Below are 23,655 nucleotides of genomic sequence, written 5' to 3'. Positions count from 1 at the left end.
CAGTGGGATGAAGGATCTCCCTGAAAACAATTCTCTGTCCACAGCCACCGTATCAGTGAAGGCTCAGAGCTGGGAGAGGCCATTCTCAGTTTTCCTGGGGGTCTCCAGCCACAGGACCGGAAACAGGAACCCCCAGAGCCACCAGAATTCCACTGACAGTAGGTCAATCTGTTTCCTAAGAATTGCAGGTTTTGTTGGGTAACAAACCACTGAAACTCAGGCTGGTTAGATCTAGGTCTGTGAGATGATTACACTTCCCTACCATGCTAAGATTCCGTAGTTGGCCCAAAAGATAGATCTGGGCCCCGCTCTGGGCTAGGCACATGGGGTTTGGAGATGAAAAGACTGTAGTTCAGAGAGACTGAAAAGGAAACTGATTCTTACAGGGTGGTGTAGGAAGCACCTTCAGAGGTAGGTGTAGGCTACTGCGGGAGTGGGAAAGGACAGGGGCAGAGTCCCTAGACTGGAAACCTTTCACTAGTGTGATAAACACCTCTCTGATTTGATAGACAAAATCCCAAGGACCTGTTGTTTGTGGTCTTGGGGAATTGACAGACCTTGGGTCTCATCTCTAAGTAGGCCCTAATGAGACCGACGTGCAGTGTTACTTTATGGATTAAAGCAGGGCCGTGGCAGTGATGGAGGCTGTCATCAGATTTCTGGCTCTTTTCCTGAGCACACCGTAGATCAGTACTTCCCCACCTCCTGGCGGTGGGATGTGGCCAGTTACATGTGAGCAGAAGAGATACGTGTGACTTTGGGGTGGGAGAGCCATGAGTGGTGTGTGATTCATTACCTCCACTTCTCTCTGCCATGTGACTGGCCACAGCAGACAGTGGTGTGTCTCTGTGTGTGTGAAAGGGTGTGTTCTCTGCCCCTGCAGGTCCAGAGCCCCCAGCAAGCTCCGACGGACATGCAACCCGAGTGAGAGATGGGCCCTTGTTGTACAGAGAGGCTCTCTGTCACGGCAGCATAACCACCCTACGGGCACCTGGGCCCGGGATTCCAGCAGAGGGAAAGGGACCCTTGAGCCCCCCATGTGATGGCTGGAATGTGACAAGCCCGCTCATCATTTCTCCTCCAGGACAAAGACATTCAAGATGCCCCTCTGGTAGAAGGAAAGAAAGTCTGAAGAAGCATGGCTTGTGAGCAGGGAGGGGGAGGAGAGGCTGGAGGGGCAACAGAAACACGTTATCCGTGCCAGGCACCAGATTCTTTAGGCACATGCTCTCACTAAATCTTCTGAATACTCCTTCAAGGTGGACATGATTAGCCAGGAAACTGGAGCCCAGAGAGGGAAGAAATCTGCCATGGGCTTGCAGCCAGCAAGCGATGCGGCCAGGGGTGGAAGCCTGTGGCTTCCCTGCCGTCACATCACCAGCCTTGACGACACAGCAGAGACAATGAACATGGATCGCTCTGAGGGCCTAGGAGGCGAGTTGGGGCTCCTTGCCCCACTGGTGCTGTCCTCTGTGATGCCCCCAAAGATGTCTGCCTTGGCCTGCCCGGTACCCTGCAGAGCAGCCCAGAGGTCATGGTCTGATCTGTGGTTTCCCATTGGCCCTACTCTGTGCTGTGTGGCAATGGGACAAGTTTGGGACATCACGGGACATGTTTGGTCCACCATCATTCAGCAACTGGAGAGCCCAGAGCAGGCCCATGGGCAAAGGCAGGCTGCTTTCTTTGCATCCAGGAGCTTTCCGATGCCGGCACAAAGTCGACATTCAGCAAAAACTGACCGAGGCGACGAATGGAACACTGTGGGGGACAGCTTCACCTGTTTGCTAAGTGCCCTAGCTAATACTATTTGTATTATTAAACTATTTGTAATATTAAACACTAATTGTACTATTTGTAATATTAAACACTAATTAGTCACCACGACTAACAGTTGTTTGGCAGTTTACGGTTAGTAAACCTTTCTACGCATGGTTTGATCTGACCTTCGCAGTAACTCTGTGATACAAATGTTTGCTCCCCATGTCCCAGATAGGAGAAACTGGGGAGCAGAGGTGGACAGCTGCCTGACGTTGCCCAGCTAAGTGGTGGTCCGGCTAGTTCAGGTACCTTAACTGAAATCCCACTCCCTTTCCCTAAGATCACTCTCAAGGGTGGCTTTGGAGTGTCACGCAAGTGTGAAAAATCAGCCTGAGATAAAGTAAGTTGAATATTTTGTGCGCAGGTGAACAGCATGCTTTCTTTAGAAAAGTGGGGTGATCGTTCGGTCTTAGCTACAGAGTCTTTCAGAAATGACAGGTTTTGTCTAACGCCATCTTTTTTGGTCCTTCTCAGTTTTATTTGTCAGGATGATGCTGGAACACCGATAAAGAGAACTCCGGAGAAAAGAACGGCATGCGCCAGTAATCCATCCACCCGTTCCCCTTCCTGGCTTCCTTCTGTGCCTGTCAGAAGGAGGTCAGAGGAACAGGCCTCCCCAGCGCTGCCTGTGGTCCCCGACAGCACGCCTTAGGAAGTTACTCTCTCGTCCTTTGTCCTGACTTGCTTTTACCCGGACGAGCATGGCCCAAAGAGCTGAAGTGTCTCCCGCCAAATGTCATTTATTAATTTGAGGCGGCAGATCTGGGTTTCATGCTGTGAAGTCTAAGCACAGACTGTATGTACCCTGGGGACCAGACAGTCCTGGAGTTACATTCTGATGCTTCCTCGGGCCCACTGCATGTCAGGGGCCAGCCTCCCGGCCCAGGGAGCCCGAGTCAGCATCTGGGGAAGGAGGACCGCAGTCTGCTTTACCATTTTGACCCTTCTGACCACACAACGAGTGGCATGAAGCACATTCACACTGCTGTGCAACCATCACCACCATCCACCTCCAGAAGCTCCTCATCATCCAAAACTGAAACAGTCCCCATTAAATACGAACTCCTTATTCTCCACCCCAAGCCCCTGGCAACCACTGCTGCCCTTTCCATCTGCACAGATCTCCCTGTTCTCGGTGCTGCGTGTCACGGAATCGCGCCGTGTCCGTCCTTCGGTGTCTGGCTTATTTCGCTCAGTACCATGTCCTTGAGTTTCAGCCACATTGGAGCAGGGTCAGAATGTCCTTTCTTTTTAAGGCTGAATAACATTCCATCACAAGGCTGTGTTTCCAGGTTAGCAAAGTCCTCAGACTATCCAAGTGCCCTCGGGAGCCAGAGCTTGGCTATCCAACAGAACTTTCTGCAGTAATGGCAGAGCTCTATGTCTGTATGGCCCTTACTGCAGCCACTAGCCCTAGAGAGAGCTCCAAGGCTGAGCGCTTGAAACATGGCTCCAGAGACTGGAGAATCAAACTTTTAATTTCATTTAATTCCTATTCATTTAAATAGCCTCACATGACCAGAGCCATCATCACAGACGGTGCAGGGCTGGACTAGAACACCCACCCTCCTCATTTAGCCATATCCAATTTTAGTTCGCTTTCTTTATCACCCTGCCAATGAGAACGACAATCTAAGAGGACTATGGGCAAGCAGAGATCAGAGCCTGTGAGTTAGTTTGCTCTTGGTCTTAGTGTGTCCAGGCTCATAGGCCACAAACTGCTTCTATCCAGAGAGCTGTTGTACTTAGCACCCACAGGCCACATTCCAGACACTCCATGGGAACCCCCAGACCCAGGCAGTCTGCAGCAACAGGACCAGAGGCATGCCGGGCTGAGGCCCAGGGTAGACTGCTCTCCTGGGAAACTAGAAAATCCATGCCCTGCCGCCCAGATAATAAAAGGAAGGTGCTCGGGGTGAGAAGGACTGGAAACCGAGGAGGAAAGTGAGTCAGTCTGGGGGATGGGAAGGGAGAGGAAGCCACGTCAAGTGGCCACACTGCAGGCCTCCAAGGGGGAAGAGAGAACACTCCATCAGCAGTTTTCAACACATCAGCTTGTGGTGGGGAGAAAGGAGACACGCTGTCCAAGGAAAACAGTGTGGAAGCTGGCGTGGAGGGCCACACGTGGTTTGTGTTAGTGGCAGACTGGACTTGGAGGGATTTACTCCCTCAGGATCACAAAGCCTCCTGTCCCAGAAGAGCCAGAGCAGGCCGTGGAGACCGCCGTGCGCAGGGTCGCTGGGAAGCCACGTGGTCCTCGGAACAGCACACAATGACATACCCGGACCTGGTGGACATGGCTCGTTGTCTTTGGAAACTTTGCCCCTCGAGGAGCTGGTCTGGCTAAATATCAGCACGGTCTGGGTCCTGGCGGACAGGCCACGTGGGGCCCACCTCCCCACCTCGCTCTTCTTCCTGCAGCCCCTTCGGTCCAGGTCAGCGTTTTCTCAGTCTGACTTCCTTATCAGTCTGCCTGCCCTCCGGCCTGCCCCAGTACCTCCTCACTGGTAGGTGCTGGGTCCGTGGCATACAACCGTGCAAAGAAAGAATGAATGAATGAGTTAAAAAAAAAAAAAAAAGTGGTTATCTGGTTTGGTCAGCCATGGAAAGCCCTCCCTTATTCTGTGGTCTAGGAGAAGAGACATTAAGAGAAAGGTTCTAGGTGGCAGCGACAGGACCCCTGGACTGGGAATCAGAGCCAACTGACCAACACAATGTTGTTCCTTTCCATTTCAGAAATCAAGAACTGCTGACCATGCGGGAAAGGGCTGTCTCAGCTACTCGCCACCGAGATGGCCACAGCTTTTCAGACGGCAGGGAAGGATGACTCCATGAAGCGTGTACAACATGTGGGAGGCCCTGCAATTTCTGAAGACAGTGTCTGTGTGTCTGAGGACCCAGCCTTTGCTATTCAGTACTTCAATAAATACAGATAAATACGGCTGGTGGATTCTGAGGCCAGCTTTTGCCTAGGATCTTGCTGGGCAGCCTTCCCGGCTAGGCCAGGTCCGCCTGGGGAGTGGGAGCCCTTCAGTTCTGCCACCCCTTGTACCTGCCCCCAGAGAAGATGAGGAGACACTCCCTTTCCTTTGGCCTCTGGGGTGGAGCATGGGGGCTTCTGGGCAGACATTCGCCAAAGCTCAGAAGGGCAGTTGGGGCCATCAAACTCCTGGAGAGGGGACAGGTCGGTCATGTCTCAACCCTTGTGAGAAACAAATGACTTCTGCTGTGCGCCCTGGGACAGCCGCTCCCAACTCTGGGATGAGCTGTGCCTCAGAAACAACTCTCCCAGCAAGCCCCTGTCCCTAGGAACAGCCCTCTCTGGGTCCTCACAGATGGAATGTTCTCCCATTTCTCCCCTGAGCTCCATGCTAGGCAGAGTGACCCAGCTGGCTCTGTGTTCCCCACCACGGGAATTCTGCCAGATGCCCAGCTAGAAATCCTGCCTCTATACATTTGCACATGTGGCTTCCTCTTCAGGTAAAGCCCTCCTCTATCCTGCCAGCAGGTCGGCTCCTTACTTTTTGTAAAGGCCCTGCTCAGATGTCAGCTCCTCCAGGAAGTGAGCTCTGCCTAAGGCCCCCTGGCTGGGACAGAGGTCCCTCTCTGCACACTGGGGTCTGGCTCAGGTCTGGCTTAGCACATAGCTAACTGTGCCTTCTGTGAGGGCTGCCCCAGCTCTGCTAAAGACCATGACGCTGGCCTGGGGGACACACTGAACCCCTGGGAAAACTCAGAGGGCAAAGGTCGCATGGCGTGGTGTAGAGTGGACCCCTCTCCCATCTGAGGCCTGTTTGTGCTGGGCCTGTGTTGTGCTGGGAGCAGCCCTCTGCAAGACAGGTTCTAGCCGCATCTTAGTGGGAGTGCCAGAAGGGCTCCTGAAGGCCAGCTCTAGGCAGGACTCAGAGGCAAACCCGGCTTTGAAAAGACAGATATAAAGGCAATGCTGGGCCTCAAGGAGGCTGGGGGGCTCAATGGTTGGGAGCACGGGTTTCAGACTCAGCCACACCTGGGCCTGAATCACAGCCATGCTGCTTCTGGGCATAGGACTCTGCCTCTCCGAGCTTCTGCTTCCTTCTCTGTGACATCAGGACTAAATGGGATGGCACAGAAAGTGGACACATGGTGTATTTCAGCAAATACTCACTGACCCCGTCACAGTGTCACTCTACCAAACCCCATTTCCGCCAGGCACTGCCCTCAGCGCTCTGCGCGTTCTGGCCGTCCCCGTGCCCTGCTCATATGCCAGCTCTCTCTGGCACGCTGTAATGGACTCTCCAGCATGGGCCCCGGCTATGGCAGAAAGGGAGGTTCAGAGAGGCTGAGTGGCCTGCCCAAGGCCACACAGCTGGTAACACAGTGCTGGGACCAGATACCAGGTCTTGCCATTCCAAGCCCAGGGCTCTATAGCCTGCACCCTAGAATGAATGAGATACGAGGTCAGAGATCCACTGGGAAGTGGCAGGAATGACGATTAGGGTCTGGCTGTTCTAAGCAGAAGAGGGTCAGGAAATCACACTGGAAGGTGGACTGTCATAAAGGGGACCTTCTTGCTGGTGACTGTGAGTCTCTTTTCCCACAAAGGAGCCTGAGTCATGCTCTTCCTTTCTACCCCAGGCAGTCTCTCTGTAGACTGTTTCCTCTGCCGGAATGTCCTGCCCCGACCCGGAGGAGCATATGTTGTTTTCTGTCATGTACAGGCTATCCCCCCTCTGTGGCAGCTGTCTGATTCCTTCAGGGGAATCTTCTACTCCTCAGTTAGTCTACGCACATTCTACTCCAGTCCCTAGGGCGGCCCTGACTGGTCCAGCCACTGGCCTAAGATGAACCAGTGAGACTTTTGCTTAAAGTGTTGAGGGTGTTCTTTTTCCTGAAGCCACTGAGCTGACCTGTGGGATACAGCTTGGAGCTGTGACCACCTCTGAATCACCCATCACCCTGCTTGGGCATGAAGAACAAGGAGAACTGGAGGAAGGCAGGTCCTCACTGACACTTTTGATCCTAGATCCAGCCACACCTGAAGCCAAGAACACTTAGATGTCTCAGTTACGTTCAGCTAATCAATGTTCTTTTTGAGTAATCCATTTTGACTGGGTTTCTGTCATCTGCAACTAAAACAGTACTGACTAAACCAAGATCTCACAGCCAGTAAGTGGCAGCATTTGGATCGAAGCCCAGGATCTTAACCACTCTATTAAACTGGCACCGTCTCTTCCTCTAATCTTTACGCCAGTTCCCAGCAGCAACCCACGCCCATCAATAATCCCAACAGCTGACATTTGTTCGGGGCTCGACAGCCCAGAAACTGCTCACACATACCATCACTTTTTAAAAAAAAAAAAAGCAACTGAGATATACCTAAATACCATAAAATTTACCCTTTTAAAGTGTACAATCCAGTGGTTTTTAGTATATTCACAAGGCTATGCAACCATGACCATCAATTCCAGAACATTTTCATCACCCCTAAAAGATACCCAGTACTGACAAAGAGCCTCTTTCCCTTTCCCCCTCCCCCCAGCTCCTGGCAATCACTAATCTGCTGTCTCTGTGCTCTACTCCTTCTGGACACACATCACGTCCCTTAAGGCCACATAAACCTTGTGAAGGAGCCACTAGAGAGAGGGCACTAGAAGCACAGTGGCTAAGAGTGTTGTATCTGGTATCACCCGCTTAGTTTTAAATCCAAGTTCTGATATTCACTAGCTGTGTGACCTTGTGCAAATGACTTAACTTCTCTGAGCCTACGATTCTTCATCTATGTAATTTAATAAGTTTAACATGAGGATTAAAGGAGTCAATATATTGAGATGCTGAGCAGTCAACGGTCCAGAAATGCTGTTTCTATTGTCATTACCTCACGTTCCTGATGAGGATAGTAAGGCAACAAAGGGGTTAAGGGGTGTGCCAAAGGCCACACAGCACAGGTGGCTGGGCCCCAAGTCTCCTGACTGAGTCCTCTGCGTTTTCCATTACGCCACATTGGCCTAGCTGTTCCTCCACGAAAGTTTGGCCCTCCCCATACTCTTCTGTGCCAAGATACTTTTGAAAAAGCCGAGGCTACTCGCCAGACAGGAGGAAGGGGAGGGTGGGATCATGAAATCATCTTACTTCAGGGGGTCACAGCCCCATACGGGCGGGCCTCCCTGACTCGTCCTTGGGAACAGCTGACTTTGGCTGGTGGGGTCTGCCCTACTCTCTGCCAGATACCCCCTCTGGGATGTAGGGGGTGGGCAGCCGGCCATTTCTAGGACAGCAGGACCCTCTGGAATTCCGTGACTTTCCCACTCCAGCCACCCATCTGGGACTCTTTAAAGCTGGCTGAACACCACTGCCTTTAGACTAGCAGGGAGGGGAGCCTGAGGCAGCTGTTTCTGTGATAGCAAACCCCCAATTATTGCCCATTATGCTGAGTGGGGAAGAAAACCTCACTTTTAAGTTCTGGTAGAAATAAGAAAGTTGAGTCAGAACAGGAGAGTTGAGGGAGGACAGGCTTTGGGCCAGGGAGACTCGTGAACATACGCTGGCTCAAACAGTTCCAAATGATGTCACCTTGGGCAAGTCTCATCTGAACAGAGGGACAGCTAATGACAGCTAATGTGCTTACTGAGCATGGCACATCTCAATTAACTGTCACCATGAATGCACAAGAAAGTGTTTTCACTTTGAACATGCAGATGGGGAGACCGAGTCTCAGAAACACAAAGAGGGGACACCAAGCAGAGATCTGAAAGGCAAGCTGAGGTTTGAACCCAGTCTGTCTAGGTCTAAAGCCCTGGATATGCTGCCTCATGGGCTGCAGAATAGCAATTAACATTTCCATATGTGCTTCCAGAAGCTCCTCCCCACCCTGTCCTCGTCCAGCCTCCTCCTCCTGATGACGCTATACCAAACGCCCCGACCTCTCTGGCCACAGCTGACAGGCTCGGAGGTGGACCCAATACCCTTGGGACAATCAGATTTTCTCCTCTGGAGACTGGACCCAGCACCTAGAAACACCGGTGTGTTGACGACAGGGAAGGACATTTCAACTTGGGGACTGCGGTGCTGTCCGGGGTATATAGGCTAATGGGTCCAGGGAAGCTGGTCTGGAGAGGCTAGCAGGAAAACAAAGTAGGCTCAGTGGGAGACCCTGGGGCCACAGTGATAGATGGCTGGGGAGCTGCTGGGCCTCTGAGGGCCATTCAGTTGCTAGTTCCGTGGCCCCCATGAGGCCGGCTGCCTTTCCTGCTCTGGGCTCTGTGGGGCAAAGCTGCCTCCTCCCATAAATCTCCCCTACCCCTCTCTTCCTGCCTAAGCTGCTCAGGGGGTGTTTGCTGTGTGGGTGTCCATAATCTGCAGGCTAGCAATCCTGACTGTAGCAGTTTCACTGTTCTCTGCCCCCTGTTATCTTCTGGAGGTAAGAGGCAGACAAGAGGCTTCTGGAAGCAAAATATAGGCAGTCCTCCCTACACAGACATGCCATGTGTGAAAAGTCAGTCTAGTAACGTGTAGAAGTGTTTACCCAACATTCAATCTCTGAACTGAAGACCTGCTATAAAAGCTCTGCACAGAGGTAAGAGGGTAAGAGGGCATCTAGGTAAGAGGGTGTCTTGGTCATTCTCAGACAGGGCTATACCTCCTGTTCATGTCATTTAAGGGCATTGGGAGTCATCTTCCTTGCCTCTCCCCTAGGGTTCAGCCCCTTCCTGGCCCCTAAGCTGCTCCTGCCAAGTCTGTTTTAGATAGTATCTTAGCATCTTTAACATACAGCCTTTCTGTGTATTTACATGTTTGCTGTGGACCAGAAGGAAAATGTAATTTACATATGGTACTGTTTTATTTTGTTGCATTTTGTGAACACAAAATACCACTAACAAGTTCAGCGCATTTTAATAATTAGGTAACTGGTGTTTCAGTTGGTTTCCATTATGCAATAACTCTTGGCAGCATGTTACGTAGGCGTCTGAGATTGTTTTAGTGATATTGGGGAAACTGGTTAAGAGCATGTTATTATCTTGCCTCCCCCTTTAAAATAATGAAATACAGATTCTGGAAACTCTTTATGCAGCATTTTTAGGAATGGATTAGGTCCATACGAACAAGGCTGCCTGTGGTTAATATCACCCAACCTTCCAAGAGAACATGTGAGGTCAAGACATGGGATGGTATGCAGAGGACACTGTGTTCACTGGGACTTCTGGGAAGTGACCTTTCACTCCTTCCCGCTGAGTATAAGCTCAGAGCATTCTGTAACCCCGTGGGATCTGAGGATAAAGCCAATACTGTGAACATAGGAATGCAGGATGAGTGGAAGGAGCTGGGTGCAGTGGTACTGTGAAAAACCTAGATCAAGCTATGCCTGAAGCCAGGAAGGTTTTTTCCCTCCTGGAATAGTCAAGCGTGTGTTCCACAGTTTTGTGTCATTCTTGCACAGGGATCATGTTAATTTCTACATCATTCTGATTTCAGTACCCGGGCGGCTGAAGTGAGCACACGGACATTTTCAAGTCTAAGAAATAAAAAAGAATACTATGTGTCTGCTACAGATGAGGGTCTAGGTTCTGATGTCAAAATGGAAAGTTAGCCCAATTAAATTTCTTCTTACACCACGGCTCACCAGACACTCCAAATCCTTACCTGGAGGTCGAAGAACTTGCTGTAACGCCGGTAAATGGCCTCCGTGGAGCCGCTGGACCAGGTAACCCGGATGATATAGACCTACAGAGGGGGACAGAGGAGACAGGCATTAACACCAAGGGAGCCCTCCATTTCCAGGGCTCTGGAGCAAGACACAGTGTTGAGTCAGAAAGACCTGGGTACCAGCTGAATGGCTTTGCACAAGTCACTCTCTCTGGGTCTCAGCTTCCTCCCTAATAATGTGGGTATAACTGCCATCTCTGAGAGCTATGCAAAGGATTAAGTGAAATCAAGAATGGGAAAGCATTAGCACCCAGCTCATCTCAGGAGATGGTGTTCTTTATAGCACTGTAGATTTCTTGCTTTCCACTCAATCCAGAGAGCCCTGGGGCTGGCTCTTTTTCCAGTCATTCTTAGAATTCTGCCTTTTGTCAGAAGTCACTGAGACCGGCGACGCTTGGGCCTCTTCTACTTTTCATAAGCGAAGCCACCACGCCACTTCACCAAGCAGGCCCCGGGCCAGGTCCCTTCTCTCTCCAAGTGCCAGTTTCTGCATCTGTGAATTGGGCTGACGGCACTTGCTTCACGTGACAGTGTGAGGATTTCACATGGCTAAGAACAGTGAAGCACTTTATAAGCAACGGGGCCATGTTTCCAGCCTTTGTCGCAGGTCACGGCCCACACAGAACACAATGTACGATAACAAATTTGGGCAAAGTGAGATGGCAGGGGGTCAGAGGCAGGGTCTAGTGACCCTGCACACCACCTGGACACTGGGGATAAGAAATCAGCACGTGCATAACCCTTTCCTGACTTGCACAAACGATCTGTGGCTGCAGGGTAGTTGACAATGAAAAAGTAAGTATGTGAAAGCTCTCTGGAGGGGCGCCTGGGTGGCTCAGTGGGTTAAAGCCTCTGCCTTTGGCTCAGGTCATGGTCGCAGGGTCATGGGATCGAGCCTTGCATTGGGCTCTCTGCTCAGCAGGGATCCTATTTCCCTCTCTTTCTCTGTCTACTTGTGATTTCTGTCAAATAAATAAATAAAACCTTAGAAAAAAAAGCTCTCTGGAAACGCAGAAATGCTGTATAAACACGACGGGCTCAGTGTTGTCAGAGGCCATGAGCTGAGGGTTGGCTGGAGGGACAGGGGCATATATGGATGAAGAAAACCTCCTTCCCCACAGCTCCTTAGATACAGAGGTGGGTGCCACTCATTATCCACAGTGATTGGTTGAGAAATGAGCATGTGACCTGTGCTGAACCAATCAGAGCCAGTAAGAGTCAGCTCTGGGGCTTTTGCTCCAATCCCTGATAAAGTCAAGCTCTCTTCTTTGAAGCGGCTAGGCTATTAGGACGGGGACCTGGAGCTGCTGGGGGATCATCTCATCATCGCTTGGAAGGAGCTTGCCCTAGAAGGAGGCCAGCATCAGTAGATTCCTGTAACACGGTCTGACCCTGAGATCCAGCTCTGCCTGCAGCTCAATCTACTCCTGGTCTGTCACACTTCCCGAGCCAGTACATCTTGGGCCGAACCTGCCTTCTCAAATTATTCTTGAAGCCAGCTTACTTTGGGTTTCTGACACATGTACTCTGGTCCTGACTGCTGTGGGATGGGAGGTAGGAGAGAGCTCTCTGAAGCCTAGGGTCATCATGGTACACTTCAAAGGACCTGGAAACTTCATCAGGAAACTTTCCTCAAAGTTGTTCCACAAAGTGGAACAACTCTGTGGGGGCTGGGGCCAGAGACCAGGGTGACGGTTAGGGACTTGCGGGAAGAAGGTTCTCCAGGTGAGAAGAGATGAATAAGGGGAAGATAATTCTGGCTAAGATGGGAAGTGCCCTTGAGTGCCAAGCTATGTCCACCAGGAATGACCTCTCCAAATCCAACATGCATTTTATTTCCGAGAAGCATGACAGAGAGGAAGAAACGTGGGCTCTAGAGTCAAGAAGCTCTAGACTCACACAATTTCCTAACCCTCAAAGCCACAGCTTCCTTAACTGTAAAATGGGGTCAGCAAGTCCATCTCACACAGAGCTGTAAAGATTATTAGAGGCCAAGCTCTGAGCTCTTTGCCTGGCAGAAAGGAAAAGATCAAGAACTTTCAGTATCCTGTACTCTGATTCTCCAATGCCTGCCCCACCCCCGTTCATCCAAACAGGCTAATTTAATGTCAGGGATTTGGGCATCCCAGCAGCCCCCCCCCCCCACCCTTGTTTGTGTTCCCTGGTCCTGGGACCCTCATGGAGCCAGAGAACAGGTCAAGGCATCCTTTGGGAATCACCTTGGAAAAGTGTTTTTCTGACAAAAAAAGAACTCTGTCTCTAAAGCCACCTGAGTAGTTATCAGTTTTATTAAAAAGACTTCTATTCTGCTTCAGCAATACTCCGGCACAGGGATTTTGAGTGGCTCCCATCTGTCATTCATTCATTCACTGTACAACATTTATTAAGTACCTGTTGCATGCCAGGCACCTTGCTGGATGCTGGGACACAATGAGGAGCAAAAGCGAACTAGACCTTGCCCTTGGAGATGGGAAGATGGGCAAAAGACCAGCAGACAAGCAAGTATGTACGTAACTGGAAGTTACATTCAGTGCTTAGGAAGGCCCCCAGCGTCTGCTGTGAGCATGAGATGGGGGAAGGTGGGGCAGCTGGGTGTCCTTGGAAGGGAAGGCCTATCCGAGGAAGCAAGCACTGAGCTGAGACCTGAAGGACGAGGAGCTGGCCAGAAGAGTGGAGAACAGAGTATTCAGGCAGAGAAAGGACGAGTAAGGATATGGAGGCCAGGAAAGGCCAGACATGTCTGAGATACAGGAAGACTGTCATGGCAAGCAGAGCTGGGGGAGGAGGGAGGCAGGGGCTGGGAGGCAGGCAGTGGTGGCATTACAAGGGGCTTGCAGGCCACGGGGAGGAGATGGGATTTTGTTCTATTAAAGAATTTCAAGGGGTAGGGGTGTGTGGCATGATTTAATGTATGTGTTTAAAAATTTTTCCTATATATCCTTCTGGCCACTGTATGAAAAATGGTTTGACGAGGAGCAGGGACACCACTCAGGAGGCTTTTCCATCACCGAAAGGGACTCAGCCAATCCAATGGCCCCAACTTCCGGATGTGTAAATTGAGGCCCAGGGAAGACCATACCAATAGTCCTGTCCCTGGGGGAGGCTTACGCGAAGTCTGGATAACTATCTGTCAAGAATAATGTTAACATGGATTAAAAGACAAAGGAAAAAAAAAAAAAAAACCTGATCACCAAAGTGTCATTGTTTTCCTAAAGCCAACAAAAAAAGCATTCCCATAAATGGAAAACAAAATCCTGCTTACACAATTCATTCTAGATCTCTTGTTTATAGTTTTTAAAGTTCTGTACATATGGTACAAGGACTCTGCAGCAGTCCTAATTGGTTTATTGGAATCAAGCTCTGAACACAATTTGGTGCCTGCATTTTTAGGCACAGATCTAACTTTTAATGAGAATTGTCCCAGTGCAGGGCTTTGGCCTTCCCCAGGGTTTAGGGGCGGGTGAAAGGGCACACCCACCGGGTTCTGACATCCGCCCTGCTGCTGGGGGAGACTCAGAGGCACCAACCTCTCTGGCCACAGTGTTCTTGTCTCTAAAACAGGGTGAGTAATTTCCCTTGAGGATTCTCTGCAATCACTGATGCACGTGGGGCCTTGCCCAACGCCTGGCGCACAAGAGGTATGCAGAGCCAGTTCCTCCCTCAGAGGAGCTGATCAATATGCCTGCTTTTCTGGTATTCCCTTTCTTGCCTTGGTGACAGTGCCTAATTTCCTTTGGAATGTCATCCCTCTCTTTGTGATAGGAAGTGGTGTCGTGGCTCTGGCCAACCAGACTGTTGCCTGTCCCTGGCCATAACAATGGGTCAGGGACCGGCACATGACCCAAGCCAGGACAGTGAGACTCAGCTCTGGGACTTTTGATGGCATGGTCAGGGAAGAGCCGCCTTTCCCCACCGCAATGGCTGACTTGGGGGAGAACTGTGTGGAAAGCAACTGTCATACAGAAGCAAGCAGCCAAGAGGGAGAGAAAGAGCCCAAGTCCTGTGACATTTGGACCCCTAGATCCAGAATCCTGGACATTTCATGGCCCCAAGTCAAAACCTTCCCTCTCTGGTTTAAGCCAGTTTTCGTGTCTGTTACTTGCCACCAAAGTAGTCTGAACACATCTGACCTTGACTTTTTTTTTTTAATTTTTAAAAAGATTTATTTATTTATTTGTCAGGGAGAGAAATAGAGAGCACATAAGCAGGGGGAGCAGCAGGCAGAGGGAAAAGCAGACTCCCAGCTAAGCAGGGAGCCTGATGTGGGGCTCCATCCCAGGACCCCAGGTTCACGACGTGAGCCAAAGGCAGACGCTTAACGACTGAGCCGCCCAGGAGTCCCAGGGTGAATGTACTTAATGCCACTGACCTGAACACTTAAAAATGGCTACAATGGTAACATTTATGTTACCATATATATATGTTATATGTATTTTATCACATTTAAAATGACTTTAAACAAAAGTAGATTTCCTGCAGAGGTCTCTGTAGTCCATGCCATGTTACCCTGGAAATGACATTGAATCTTTCTCCATGGAATAGCCCTCAAAACATGTGAATGTTCAAAGAAAATTTATGTACAGAATGTATTTTTTTAAAAAACGACTCAAAACTCAACAGTAAGGAAACTACCAACATGATCACAAGATGGACAAGAGATCTGAACAGACCCTTCATCAAAGAGGATACACAGATGGCAAATAAGTACACGAGAAGATGTTCTACATCATTAGCCATTAGAGAAAGACAGACTGAAACCATGATGAGGTATCACTGTGCATCTATTAGAATGGCTGGAATAAAAAATATCGACAAACCAACAAAAACTGGTGCTGACCAAAATGTGTTGTCTCCGGAACTCGTAGCCATTGGTATGAAAACAAGATGGCACCGCACTCCCTGGAGGGATGCGGAACTACTGGGTGAAAGGTCATTCATAAGGAGAGCCACCCAGTGCGAGAGTATTACCCCATGGATTACTTCCTCAGCAAAGGAAAAAATGCACCTTTTCAATGCAGATCTCGTGGTTAAACTGTAATGAGGTGATCACAAGTGGACACCCCAAGGTGATGCAATATGAAACATACAAAATCTTCTGTTGAGTATTGTCGCCAAAACGTTTAACCTGAATCTTAAGCCTCTTGACCTACGTTCCAACTTATAAGAAAGTAAAGGAGAAAGAGGAACAAGCTAAATGACACTATAAGGAAACAATCAGGTGAATTCAAAATGGGGGATATTCCATAAGTCTAACAAAAGGGCATAGTTCGAATGCTCCCTCTTCCAGAAAGTACTGACTGCTCCCTTCCTGTTAGGTTGGGTCTCCTTGGCACCCACTTCCCAATCACAAAGTCAGTTATACTTTACTGCCATCGCTAGGTGCCTGCTTTCCCACTGGGTTCTAAGATTTGTGAGAGGAGACAGTGTCTATAGTCTTCGCTGACTGCTGTATGTCCAGTGAAAAGCATGATGGAAAAAATCTATGCTTCGTGGAAAAATCAGAAAGAAACTGAGATGCCAGAAGGTCAAGCTCTCACAGAGGCAATGCCTATCCGAGGCAGGCCCGAGGTCGGCAGGAGGGGTGCCTAGCTCAGCTGTGTCTCTCGGATAGTCCCACAGGCTTGCCTCTCCTCTCTGCTCTGTGCCCTGCTCCGCAACCCCTCCCACTGGCATGTGTGCTTGAAGCAGAGAGTCTCAGGGAGCAGCAGGAACTCCTTCCCTCTGGGAAAGAAGGAACAAAGCCCACACTGTGATGTCTGAAGGCTCTGGAAGATTTCCTCTTGCTCCCTCACAGGAGGCCCTGAATCGCAATTAGCCATCATGGAATCCCTTCTTACTCAACCTCAGCAGCCAGGCCTGCGTGATTTACAAAGCCCAGACTCCCCAGGCCTGGCATCCCCTGCGACTGTGTCATCAGGGCCAGAAGTACTGGGTTTCCTCACTTCCTCTAAGTCAGTCCGGAGATGAATGGCTGGATGGAAGGGCTGAGGGGTGGGCTCTGCTATGACCAGGGTGCTTAGAGTAGAGGTGGGCAGATGGCGGGGCTGCAGCGTCTTCCAAGTTTCCAGGGGCCTGCAGGCTAGGTGAACACCTCTCACAATCTCCTAGCCAGGCATGTTGGCGTACAAGCGCAGTGGCCCAGCTGAGGTCACAAGGTTGGAAGTTCAGAAGGAGGACTGTGAGCCAGGCTCCCTCTAACCCCGAAGGCCTTGCTGCAGTGAAGACCCTATAGCTAGACTGTGGTCTGTAGGCAGATGCAAGCTCGCTTTCTTCTGTCTTTGAGAGCCCACCAGGAGGCTGTGGAGTCCAGGGATTAAGACAGCCTTGAGTCACCTCTGCTTTTGTCTCAACTAGCTGCGTGGTCTTGGGAAAGTGGTTTAAACTCTCTGTGACTCAGCTTCCTCCTTGTGAAAAACAGGGATTTAACAGTATCAACCTCAGAGTTGGGGTGATGATTCTGTGAGAATGTGACTACAGAGTGCCTCGCATGGGGCCTGCATGAGGTAAAAGCGATCAATACCCTCCTCACTGTGAGCCAAACACGGGCGTAAAGCTGAGACCTGGTCTCTGCTCGCTGCCTCTTGGACACTTCTCCCATAACTCACTCACTTTGCCCCATTCCTCCATTCCCAGGGCCCTGCCTCTTTTGTGGTCTTCTTCAGGCCCAGCTCACCTGAGCCAGGGGGGCACATTTCTGAGCTGTCAGAGGAGTCAGGGCCCTATCCCCTCCATGTGAGTGTCTGTGGGAATGGCCCTGCCACCTCCCACCCCCACGCCTCAGCCTCAGTGGAGCGGAGCTCTGTGTCTAGCTCAAATGCAACGTCGCCACAGAGCCGTGAGCCTGCCTGGGGCCAGGCCTTTGTCTACCTTGGCCTCTCCTCTACCAAGGCTTGAAGACTGTTCCAGAGTCCTAGGTCAGTGTGACCTTGCAGGAGGTGCCCCACAAAGGACAAAGAACCCATCAAGTCATGGACAGTGGAAGGTGTGGCCGGGGCCACAGTGACCCCTGTCCTCTGACGACTACCCTGTCCTAAGGTCTCCAAAAGCTACTTTTCTCAACTTGAACTGGTTTCATACGATAGAAAAGGGAAAAAGGAAAAAAAAAAGTTCTCTGGCAGATGCTGAGAGTCCTTCTCGGACCCCGTACTTGAGAAGTGTCACCTGTCCTGCCCATCTCACGGCCACAATGACTGCTCCGGGCGGGCCAGTTGGCTTCTCTCAGGAACCCGGAATCAGACCAGATGTCAGCTCCAGCCAGAGCCGCCTCCACACTTGGTGACAGACATCTGGTGCGCAGACAGGGACAAACGAAGGAGAGGAGCAGAGAGGAGAGGCGGGAGAGCCCCGCCCGGCCCCTGCCCGCCCAAGGTTTTCATGACGCGTGACAGGGACCTGGGTCTTCCAGTTAATTCCCCTTTTGGCATAAAGAGGGTTTTTATGCAACTGAAAGGATACTATGACATGGGGAGGAAAGTTCGGGCACTATCATAGGTGAAAAGAATAGGGAAAAAAAGGTAATGTCAAACGCACTACGTGTGTGTGTGTGTGTGTGTGTGTGTGTGAGCATGTACATACATCATTTCTGGTAGTTATGCTCTAGAAAGTCTTTATGAACACTGATTTAGCAAACGCAGAACCACTGTTCCTGGAGGAAACACAAGGTTAGGGTCCTGCAAATCCCCGGTCACAAGATTTTCATGAACGGACCCGTAGATAGCTTGGCTGTTCATGCATAAAGCCACCTTGTTCAATGTGTACTGTTAATGTGTTAACATTCAGCTCCGGCCTGCAACACTGTACCTCACACCTAAACTCCTCTAACACATGTGACTTCCCCGTGACAAGGTTTTCCTGAGTTCAGGAACGCCACACGGCACTTCAGCACGAGGTGTGGGGTCATTTCAAACAGTGAAATAACCAACAGAGAGTACCAAAAAAAAAAAAAAAAAAAAAAAAAAAAGAGAAAAGTAGCACTGAAGGTATCATGAGAAAGACTTATTTCAAGTGTCAGAGCTGAAAGCAGAAGGCAGAGTGTCACCTTGCTGGGCCTCAGCTGGGCACATGCACAGGGGGTGACATAGCATGTTTTGCTGCTCTGCACACTCCCATGTCCACGAGTGGCCGTGAAGTGCTTCGAGTATTGAAGTTGGATCACAAATAAATCTTAGCAAGCAGGCGAATGCCCAAATATGGAATTTACAAATGCAGCAGATTGACTGTACGGTACATAAACGTGTGTGTGTGTTGCGTGTAGAAACCAGTGAGATATATAGAATATATACCAGATATAGGGTTTGTAGGCATATGTAGGACTTTTTAAATTCTGTTTTTGATGCTTTCTTGTATTTTTCAGATTTTCAGAAAAAAAAGATGCTGTTATCCCAGGAGGACAGAAGAAAAGGGTCTGTGGCCCACTTTCTTGTCTTGAGCCCCAGGACGGCATCTTCTTTGGGTCCAGATACAGCTGATGGCCCAGGTGGGGGTGAGGGGGTGGGAGGAAGCTTGGAGTTGGCAGATGGGGCCCTAGCTCTATGATTTCGGGTAAGCCCTCTGCGTCTTTGAGCCTTTGTTCTCTGAAAAATGGGGATAAAAATAGATGTTTTCCAACCTTATGGGCACTGTAAGAGCAAATGAGTATTTTTTTTAAAGTTCCAGAAATGGAATCTATGTTGGTTGGAATCTCAGCTGTGGCCAGCGCCTGAGGAAGAGTGCTCGAAGGAGGGTGTTTGATGTGTGCTTCCTAAGTCCTCCACCCTCACCTCCCTTGGCACCTCCGGCCCATGGCAGTGGAGGCTCCTAGGGCCTGGAGGGCCCCCATTAACCATGCAGGAATTTAGGCCTCAGTTCCAAGTGACAACAGCCAAGGGGTCAGTTTGTCCGTGAATAAAGATTTACATCAGAACAAAGCTGAGAGTCCCTTAAAACGTACCAGGAGCTGGGTCTGGGCAAAGCTAAGTGGTGGGCCGGAAACAGGCCAAGTGCCTCTGTAGCTCCCAGGGCCCCAATAAATTGACATCCCTATCCCTCCAGACCCACAGGCCAGATCTCCACCCAGAGCTGCAGCTCTTGCAAGGGCCTCGGTGTCCCTCCGTAACAGCTGCCGCCCCGCCTCGGAAGAGCTGTGATCTCATGCATTCTCTTCATATGAGCCTGAAAGCACAAGAAGGTGTTTCTGCCCTGTGAATAAAATATCTGAGGCTCGGGGGAATGTCCTCTAATATCACTTTGCTTTGCAAACCTATTTAGTGGGGTTTTCTAGCATTGGCAGAGCTCAGCTCAGCGTCCTAGCTGACACTATGTAGGAGGGGTGAGGCTGCTGCCCTAGTCAAGACAGAGCGATTACAACTTGGTTTGGGTTGCAATAGCCAGAGCTTTAATTTTGGGGGAAAGATTGTGGGTGTAGGTGGGGAAGGATCTGGTCCAAGAGCTTTTCAAAGTAATAGTGTTTCCCAAGGTCACTGTGTCTCAAGGTATGCAGGAACTTGGGCTACACGGGGGCTGGTGTGAGCTGATACCCGATCTCAGCACTAATCTCAGGGAATCCCAGAGAGACAGTTTGTCTCTGCCATTTCCTTCCTTCTGGAAGTTTGGTGATAATGGCTTTTGAATACTCTCTCCAACATGTATGTGCTGGTCTCTTTTCTTGAAGAGGAGACAGAAGACCTCAGGACAGGCAACACTAGCTAGGAAGAACTTGAACACATTGAGTCTCCTCTTCCTTTCTATTTAGTTTCCTTCTATTTCTAGCAAGTGCTACTGGTTTTCCATTTATGGGAGACAGCGGAAGCGTCACCTTTAAAAATAATGTAAGTTAAAAAATGGAGTCAATCCGAAGAAGAATACTGAGTTAAGAACATGTAGCACAGGGAGTGGTGGATGTGGGAGGATGGAGAATGAGGGCAGTACTGTTCCAGTGGAATCCCTTGCCATTCTCACGCTGTCTGGACTTCTGTTGTTTGCCGGCCAAGGAGCCTACAATACTTCTCAAGTGGGAAGCCCTCTCCTGACTCTACAATGCAGGTGGGCTGTCTGGAATGGCCAGGGAGATGGAAGAAAATATCTAAAGAGAGGGCACCAGTGGGGCAGAGGGGACTGAGGCTGAGCCCACAGAGGCTGTGAGAAAGGCACATTAGCAAGACAGATCTGTGATCCATTAGCAATGTCTGCCATGGCACAGGAATTGTAGGATGTGTGCTGAATACACAGCATCCCTAATCTGGATCAACCCCTCCATTTACAAATGGGGATATGGATGGGCCAAGAGGTGCAGCAACCTGCCAAGGGTTATACGCTCAGCCATGGACTCTTTCCACCAAGGCACTGTTCAAATTTCTGCACAAGATCCTCTGGCCCCTCTGGGCCTCCTGCACAATGACTTATTCAGAGAACTTTAGAACTGATGAAGCCAGTGGTCAGGCTGGCCTGCAAGAAGTCCCTGGATCCTGGTGTGGTTGCTGGGACTCCTGGCTCCCCACCCTAGTTTCCATTAGGCAGCACCACTTCAGGTTCTACTATCTAGAGAGGAACCCAGCAGCCACTGGCCTAACCACCAGATCCTGGGAACCCATGCTGCCACCAGCAACATCAGTGCGGGTTCCAACGGGGCCTGGGCTCTTCCGCTGCCCACAGCCCCCCTTTGCCTGCTTCAGGCTGACAGCAGGGGGTTCTAAAACTGGCAAATATTTGAAAACTCTGCTCCAGACCACCCTTTACTTTATAGTTGGGGTATGAGGTCAGAGAGGGGAAGGGACTTGCCCAAGCCATGCAGAGAGCAGACAAGAGTGTTGGAACCAGACCGGGGGGTCCTCCTGGGAGGTGCTAAGGATGCAGGAGTTTATTTATTTATTTTTTTTTTTAAGATTTTATTTATTTATTTGACAGAGAGAAATCACAAGTAGATGGAGAGGCAGGCAGAGAGAGAGAGAGAGAGGGAAGCAGGCTCCCTGCTGAGCAGAGAGCCCGATGCGGGCCTCGATCCCAGGACCCTGAGATCATGACCTGAGCCGAAGGCAGCGGCTTAACCCACTGAGCCACCCAGGCGCCCTGGATGCAGGAGTTTTGTTCCAAAACGCAATTCCTCAGATCTGAGGAGTAGCAGAGCCCTTTTTAGATGGAGGGTGGAAAACCCTCCTCTTATGCAGCACACCGAGGGGCTCAGGCTTCTGTTCATGGGCCACAGAGCTTCTGCAGCGAGGCCTGAGCCCGGGATAACATAAGTGGTCCTGTGCCACAACCTTAAATACAAAAACACGTGCAGCCCTCAAATCAGGCAGTGGCGCTAGTTCAAGTCCCAGATGAGGCTACTTCCTGCCGAGAAGGCTCCCAGGAATATGTCTAAGGATGCAGACCTTGGTTCAAGAAACCAACTTTAAAAGACGGTGCCCCCTCCCCCCTTAGGTTCCCATACTAACTAGGTCTCAGGGCTGGTGGATCCTGGGGACAGCCTGGCAGTGCCTGGCTGCACTCCAGAGCCAGCTCTCTGGCAGTACGCTGCCCTGGTCTGAGCTGGAGAAGCCCAGGGCGAGGGGGGTGGGAGGCAGGGAGGGAGAAAAGGAGAGAAGGGTGGAGGAGAGAGGGAGGGAGCAGAGGCACTTGGATGGACTCCGAGGGCTTAACTAATGGGAAACATGATTCTGCTGTTCCCCGTGGAGACCACGAGTTCCCTCCGGTTCCGATCTGTCCGTTCTCCCCAGCTGTCTGCCCAACATCTGGCCTATGTAGGTCAGCACTCCCAACCTCCTTTTGCAATTGCAACACCCTGCACTTTGTCCGTATTGCCTAACACCCCAGAGCAGCATCGCGGGCCACCGGAAGAGCTGAAGACTAGGTATTTATCTTTTTAGAGAGAGTACATTAAGTTTATTCTTGCAGAAATGCTGTTAAAGTGTCGCAAAGATTTGGAGACCCTGGAGCTGATAGGAGGGTGTCACAGTGGGGCAGGACCTGGGTGAGTGGGGGCCCTGCCTTGAGAACACAGTGTGCAATCCTTGGCAGCGACCTGCTGGGAAGGTGGGGCCGCCTCCAGGGCAGAGGAGGAAACCCCAGCCCAGAGGTGACCTGGCCTGCAGATGGGAAGAGCAGGTGACATCAGATCGAATCCCAGCCCCCTCAGCCTCTGAGGTCGCACGTCCTCCTAGCTTCCCAAGGCCAGGCCTCAGGTGTTCTGGACCCGAGGCCAGAACTTTCCAGTCTCTACATCAGTGTCAGAAAGTACCAAGCCCAGGTTTCGTAGCTAAGTGGCACACTGGGGGTGGCTGGCTGCCGATTTTCCTTTTCTTCCCCCCTTCAATCTTTTCAATTAAGTGAATGCCTGGAAAGGGGCCCAAATACAAGAGTTGGAGGCGCTGGCTGCAGGTAGGATGCTCTGGTTTAGGACTGTGTTCCCACCGCTGCTTGTCCATAGGGCACGCGGTGAGCCTGCAGGGGGAGCTGAGGGCCTCTGACTCCCCGCAGGCAGAGGGGTGCCAGGTTGGCGTGAGAATCTCATTGTGTCTCTCTCCCCTGCTTCCAACACTTCAGTCCATTCATCCACTCATGCATCCCACAAATAGGACAGAGTGCCCACTGTGGACCAGGTTCCCTTCCAAGGGCTGGGCTCTGGCCATGGAGGAGACAGAAGCCCCTGCCCTTCTGGAGCTTTCCGCCTTGTCAAGGAAGGCAACAAAAGCATGCTAGGGGGCTTAGGGGACTGCCTCCTGCTCTGACCCAGCAAGGTTCTCCCTTGCCTCCTAGCCCTGCATGTGCCATGGCCTTCAGCAGGGACATCTCTCCCTTTGCTTGGCTAGCAACTCTATTTCTCAGACATCAGCTTAGGAAGCCTTTGGAGACCCTGGATCCGGCTCTGTTCCCATTTTGTGGGTTCCCACAGCCGCTGGGGCTGCCCTCTTTCAGTACACGTGCCTCTGAGTGTGCTGTTCTGTCATTCCCGCTCCCCCGGGAGGACTGAGGGGGCAGGGGTCATGTCCCTCCGGGGCACCACGCTTCTGCCAGTGCCTGCTGACATTAGGCTCCTGGGAAATGTCTGGTGAAAGACAAAAAGGCAGAAGGACAGACAGGCAGGCACGCAAAGAGACAAAAAGCCAAGACAGGGTGACACAGTCATAAATCAAGGTGACCTCACTCAAGGTTCTCTGTGTCTGGAGAGTAACAATGCTC

The 23,655-nt window shown here is 50.8% G+C and overlaps 1 protein-coding gene across 1 annotated transcript in view; it reads right to left on the bottom strand.

Moving 5' to 3' along the window:
* The window catches only part of SH3PXD2B (SH3 and PX domains 2B), a 98,718-nt gene that overhangs the window by 56,498 nt on the left and 18,565 nt on the right, over positions 1–23,655 (bottom strand). The window contains exon 2 of the mRNA XM_032337003.1: positions 10,438–10,518. Within this exon, the coding sequence (XP_032192894.1) occupies positions 10,438–10,518 (81 nt within the window). The remainder of the gene's footprint in view (positions 1–10,437; positions 10,519–23,655) is intronic.

Source organism: Mustela erminea, chromosome 3, assembly GCF_009829155.1.
Source record: "Mustela erminea isolate mMusErm1 chromosome 3, mMusErm1.Pri, whole genome shotgun sequence".
NCBI lineage: Eukaryota > Metazoa > Chordata > Mammalia > Carnivora > Mustelidae > Mustela > Mustela erminea.
The sequence above is the reverse complement of the archived record's forward strand: the minus strand, read 5'-3'. Positions and strand labels throughout refer to the sequence as shown.